The sequence below is a fragment of the Lipotes vexillifer genome, unplaced genomic scaffold (assembly GCF_000442215.2).
Source record: "Lipotes vexillifer unplaced genomic scaffold, Lipotes_vexillifer_v1.1 scaffold69, whole genome shotgun sequence".
NCBI lineage: Eukaryota > Metazoa > Chordata > Mammalia > Artiodactyla > Lipotidae > Lipotes > Lipotes vexillifer.
Genome location: NW_006790942.1, coordinates 4,566,387 through 4,572,386, shown reverse-complemented (window position 1 = coordinate 4,572,386; position 6,000 = coordinate 4,566,387). Strand labels below are relative to the sequence as shown.

Genomic DNA, 6,000 nt, shown 5'->3' with positions numbered 1-6,000 from the left:
CCGCTCTTTGGGAACCTCCGAGGTAGCTGGCTCAGACAGGAACCGGGCTACTCTTCGTTGCGGCGCGTGGGCTTCTCATTGCGGTGGCTTCTCTTGTTGCGGAGCACGGGCTCTAGGCGCGCGGGCTTCAGAAGCTGTGGCTCACGGGCTCTAGAGCGCAGGCTCAGTAGTTGTGGCACACGGGCTTAGTTAGCTGCTCCACGGCATGTGGGATCTTCCCGGACCAGGGCTCGAACCCATGTCCCCTGCATTGGCAGGCGGATTCTTAACCACTGCGCCACCAGGGAAGTCCTGTAATGGTTATTATTATTATTATTATTTTTTTTTTTGCGGTACGCGGGCCTCTCACTGTTGTGGCCTCTCCCATTTGCGGAGCACAGGCTCCGGACGCGCAGGCTCAGCGGCCATGGCTCACGGGCCCAGCCGCTCTGCGGCATGTGGGATCTTCCCGGACCAGGGCACAAACCCGTGTCCCCTGCCTCGGCAGGCGGACCGCCAAACACTGCACCACCAGGGAAGCCCTGTAATGGTTATTTTTTTTTTTTTTCTTGCGTTATGCGGGCCTCTCACTGTTGTGGCCTCTCCCATTTGCGGAGCACAGGCTCCGGACGCGCAGGCTCAGCGGCCATGGCTCACGGGCCCAGCCGCTCCACGGCACGTGGGACCCTCCCGAAACGGGGCACGAACCCGCGTCTCCTGCATCGGCAGGCGGACTCTCAAGCACTGCGCCACCAGGGAAGCCCTGTAATGGTTATTTTTAACAGCGCTATAACACTGTAATTATATGTCCGCTTCATATAGATAGTGTATAGAAAATTAAGTGTGTAGATGAGACAGAATTATTACTCCAATTATTGAACTCATAAGACAGTATGTTAATGTAATGTCCTCAGAAAATAAAAATTAGTTACAATATTATGTTCTATTTCCTGCCTTTCAGGGGAGGTGTGAAAATAATCTCTTAAATACTGAGCAGTTATTTGGCACATATGCTAAAGCTCACTTTCTGTTTTCTGCTACATGGGACTGACCTTTCAGTTTAATAATCTATTTGAAGTTGGTCAACTATCAGATGTATTGTTCTTAGAGTTTGGAAACAGACTTTTTCCCTACCTAGAAAATCAGGGTTATACTCACGAGCCTCTGAGCTTCCAGCATGTCTCCCGCTCCCAGGGACTTTCCAATGACTCCTGGTGACAATTCTACGACTGTATCTCCAAGACCTTTTTGTTCTAAAGGGTTATAATTTGAGCACTAACTGATCTAAAGGAAAAGACCAAGCCATTCTTTTCTCTTTACCTATTTTGAACTCAGAAGGTAGTTTAAGTGAAGTAGAGCTTCCAAGTTTTAAGAAAGGTATGAAATTATCTGTAATGAAAAGAATGCACATTTTAGCTCAAAAAGACTAAATGCAACGTAACTGGTCATTTATATGGTAATTGAATTATTTTTGTTGTTGTTGTTTTTGGCTGCGCGATCGTAGTTCCCCGACCAGGGATTGAACCCAGCGCCGGCAGTGAAAGTGCTGAGTCCGAACCACTGGACTGTCAGGGAACTCCCAATTGTGTGTTAAATAAAGCGGCTTTAATTGAAATCCAGTTGCATATTGTTTTCTACAGGTAAGGTATTTTTCTCAACCTTTTATAACTTATATTCCCTCCCCTTTTCTTTTTTGGGAAGGAGACTTCATGAAGACGGCACCAAGACTCAAATGGGCTGCAGGCTAAGAACTAAGGATGTGCCTTGGCTGGTATGTATACAAGATTCGTTCTAGGCCCGCACATCGCTGCTACTAGAGGCATCTTCAGAGATGCAAATCTGAACCTGTCCTCTACAAAGTCCTGCATGTCTAGACCCTGCGTATCTCACCAACCCTATCTTCTATTTTTCTTTCCCAGTCATTTTGTTTCCCTTTCACAGGCTTTCTTTTGCTCCCTCGAGGTTTTTTACAGAGTTCTGCCTGGATGGGAATGCTTCCGCCCACTCAAACATATCCCGGTTTATTTTCACTCATCTTTTGGACCACTTTTCAAACGCTACTTTCTCTAAGAAATCTCTGTGATCCATGGCAAAAGGTTGGGTTTTTGCTATAAGAGCACCTGGCACTTCTCTCCCATCTTGTACTTACAATTATAATTAGCCAAATAATTACGTACCTGCTGTCTTAATATTGATCACCTTTGCTAGAAAGTAAACTAAGGATGTAGGATGGGCTGTGCCAGATACCCCAGCGCTAACCAGTACCTACCATGACGGCGCACAAAGAGAATTCGCTGAATGAACACACGCCTGCATGAATACAGAGACGACAGTACGTTGCTTTTTTTTTTTTTTGGCTGAGCCCTGTGTCTTGCGAGATCTTAGTGCCCTGACCGGGGATCGAACCCCCTGCAGTGGAAGCGCAGAGTCCTAACTCCTGGACGGCCAGGGAAGTCCCCAGACGACAATATTTTTTCATTAAATTTAATACAGCGCTTAATCTTTTTTCCGGATTAATTTGCCGATTACTCCACAAAACACATGGCGAATAGTAAAAATTCCTTCCAACTTAAATTCTGCCTTAATTCTACAATTCTAAATAACCTATATTAAAAGTACCACATAAAATTCACTTCCACAAGTTGGATCTAACAATAAGCCAGTGAGAGGATTAGGGTAGATATACCCGTTTCAGAGATGAAAAAAAAAAGAGGATTAAGTGGCGAAACTCACACACCTAATATATGTATATATATATTTTAAAAAATCCCTAAAATCCAATTCTTGAGTCAGTGCTTTCCTACCCACTAACTGTCTGCCACGCAGGGCAATTTGTGGCCGAAACAAGTATTTTCCAGAAATAAGCACGGCTCAAAAACTGATGTGATTATAGATAAATCTTTTCTCCCGGGTAATGAGAAGTTCTATTTATGTGCATTTGCGCTTTAATAAACCCTAAGGTTTAAAAAAAAAGATGTTAACCAGAAACGTTAGTCATCTTCAAACCTCCGCCCTGTGCTATCACATCCCAGATCGCTTTCATTTCACTTCCCCGCAGCTTGTGGCCGTCCCCTCAGTTGACGAGTGTAAAATGACAAACACGGGCCACCACATTCTCTCCTAACAGCCCGCAGAGCAGACTTACTCCATCACTTCAGGGCCGTGGGCGAGCACGCCGTAAAGCCCGAGGACGGTTCTTCCTTTCTCTCAGGCACCACTGTACCCGACGGTAGGACACTCTGGCCCCGATCCCGGGGATCCATCGCCACCCCAAACCCTACAGGTCGGGAAACAGAGAGGCCCGCGTGCGACTTACTCCACAAACGCCCTGGAGCAGAGGCAGAGGATGCAGGAGTCCTCCCGCAGGTCTCCAAGGAAGAGACACATCTCCGCCACGGAGCTCCACTTCTCGCAGTACATCGTAGCGCCTCAGAGGAGGCGGCCACGCGGCAAACTGCGCGGGAAGGCCTCTCGGCCGCTGTTCAGCTGCTGGGGACCGAGGGCAGGACAGGAGGCGCGCCCGATTGCCGGGGAGGGACGGACCCAGGAGCGCTCCAGCCCGGAGCACGAGAGAAGCCGCAGACGGAAGTGGTTCCGGGGGTGGGGACACAGGAAGGGACGGGGCGACGGGCGGTGTCACACTCAACGCTGCTCGGGCTGCAGCCGGCGCTTGGCTTTTCCTTCCGGGTCTCTCGGGGAGGACGGCCATTCGAGTGCCTCCGCTTCCCCGAGTGAGCCACCGAGGAGCTCTCGCCGCTGCTGCGGGGTGAGGGCGAGCCGATCCCCCTCTGCTTGCTGCCCGAGGTGCGTCGTCCCCGCCTGGGCCTCCCCGCGCTCCTCGGCGCCCTGCCAGCCTCGGGGGCCGGGGCGCCGCGGCCGCGCGGAGTCCCCGGCCTCCCGCAGGACTCGGGCTTCGGCTGGGGCCCCAGAGTGGCCGGGAGGGAAGGCCCTGCCTGGGTCACAACGAGCCCATTCACCTCGGCCCGCATCTCCCCTCGAGCCCCAAACACTGCAGTTCGGCGGGTGCGGCCTCCACTTGGGTCGGGACGAGGTGCCTTCCCCCGTCCCTGCAGGTCCCTGGGCTTCCCGGGGCCGCTCTGATAGGGAGGCGAATGGAGCCCACTGTGTGAAGCCGAAGGTGGTCGTGGGGAGGGGGTCGCGTCCACACACTTCAGCGGGAGTCCTGGTCGATGCCCCTTTATTCCACCTGTGTGACCCGGGCGGGCCACGGAACCCTCTTGGGCCTCGCTGTGAGCATCTGTAAATAGGGATGATTCGTAGGACCTGCTTCCTCGGACTGCTGGAAGGACCGAAGTGGGTATCAAACCTCTCACCTGTGCTGGTAATAGTCCGGGTAGGTCCATACTCTGGACGCGCCTGGCACTGTTTCGGTCTCCGGAGTCTGCAGCCTGTGAAACAGGGCTCAGCCCTCCCAGCTGCTGATGATATACGAAGGATACATGTGCACAAACCAGGATGTCGAAAACTGGAGCAGCGCTGCTGGATTTGAAAAAAGCAATCAGTGTTTGATGCGTGGCATTGGTTGAGATCGCCCAGGCAGTTTCCTCTTGAAGCATGTTCGAACTTGAAGGTTGTCAGAGCACTTAGGACTTGGCTTGTGCGATGGATGCTGAAGTTGGTTTGGTATTCCTTTAGAATATGTAAGAGCTAAGATAAAATCCAGACGTTTAGAATGGCCCCTAATATTTTGGCCGCATTTACTGGTGAGTGGAAGTAGAAGGTTAATGTTCAAATGAAATGTTTATTCCCGCATCCTTGCTGCTGCCTTACTCATGTTAGTGACTCAAAAAGATAAGACTGCTGCACAGTTACACCAGTACGGTTGTGTTAACATTTGGGGATGAGGATAGTTAAGAAAATAAGGGGGGGACAATAATTATGAAACAGAGTGGAAGATTCTAGCTAGGAGTCGAAGGACATTTTAGGATTGAAAAAACAACAACAACAACAACAACAAAAACCACCTTGAAAGGTAATTCATCTCAGAACCTAGGGCTCGAAGCTTGAAATCCAAAAGATATTGCTTTAGAGATAAAATGGTTGAGTTTGCCAGATATCATAACTGAAATATTAAACTTCATTTTTATTGATGGTTTGAAGTAGAGTGTACTCACTAAAACTGAGTACAAGAGCCCTGTTTAACCATTATTAAATCCGCAAAAAGGAAAAATTAATTTGCGTTTCAGTGAGTACTTCTTGTAATTGGCATTTTCAGCACATCCTCAATGTGGCTCACATACTAAAAGTAAGAAATGAATCTGCTACCATACATGGTGCTAAATTAAGTACCAGTAATGGTTTAAAAAAAAAAAAAGGAATAGATTTATTTCCTTAAGTTTTTGTAGAAAACAAAACAAAAAAATCCTGTTTTATTCGTTTCTGAAATATTCTGATTTTAAACATCTGTAAAGTTAATTATTGTAAATGTTCCTTGCCGTCAATATCAACAGGCTGATATTTCAGTTTGTCAGCCTTTTCTTACAAGTTATGTGAATTCCAGATGGGAAAATACGTGATGCATAGGACTGTTTCACTGGAGATTTTTGGGGGCGGGGGGGCGGTTAGGAAATAACCTAGAATTTTGGTAACTAAAATGTTATATCTCCCCCAAAACATCTTTTAAGAATTATAGTTTTTATTGGATTAAAATAAAGTGGTAGAGAGTCACGTACAGCCTATGGTAAATTGGAGAATAGCCAGGCAGAAGCAGAGGGAAGATAGAAATTGCAGAGTCTTCATATTTTCAGCCTTTCTGTTAGAGAGAGAGAGAGACTTGAAGTATAATGAAAATCAGAGTAGGAAGTAGGAGGACTGGGTTTTAATTTTGGCTCTTGGTTTTTCACTGAATTAATTTAGTAACTGGGTAAGTCAACTTGGCTTTCTATTTTTAACTTGTCCACAAAATTAAGAGGTTGTATTCATTGAGTTCTAAGGCCATTTTCCCATTTTATCATAAGTAAGTATTTTATCAGTTCAAAATCTTGTTATTTAAATTCCTCT

At 47.5% G+C, this 6,000-nt stretch overlaps 1 protein-coding gene across 1 annotated transcript in view; it reads right to left on the bottom strand.

Annotated features, from left to right (window-relative positions):
• Positions 1-3,399, bottom strand: part of TGS1 (trimethylguanosine synthase 1) — a 35,917-nt gene extending 32,518 nt beyond the window's left edge. The window contains exon 1 of the mRNA XM_007464034.1: positions 3,296-3,399. Within this exon, the coding sequence (XP_007464096.1) occupies positions 3,296-3,399 (104 nt within the window). The remainder of the gene's footprint in view (positions 1-3,295) is intronic.
• Between the last annotated feature and the right edge of the window lie 2,601 nt (positions 3,400-6,000).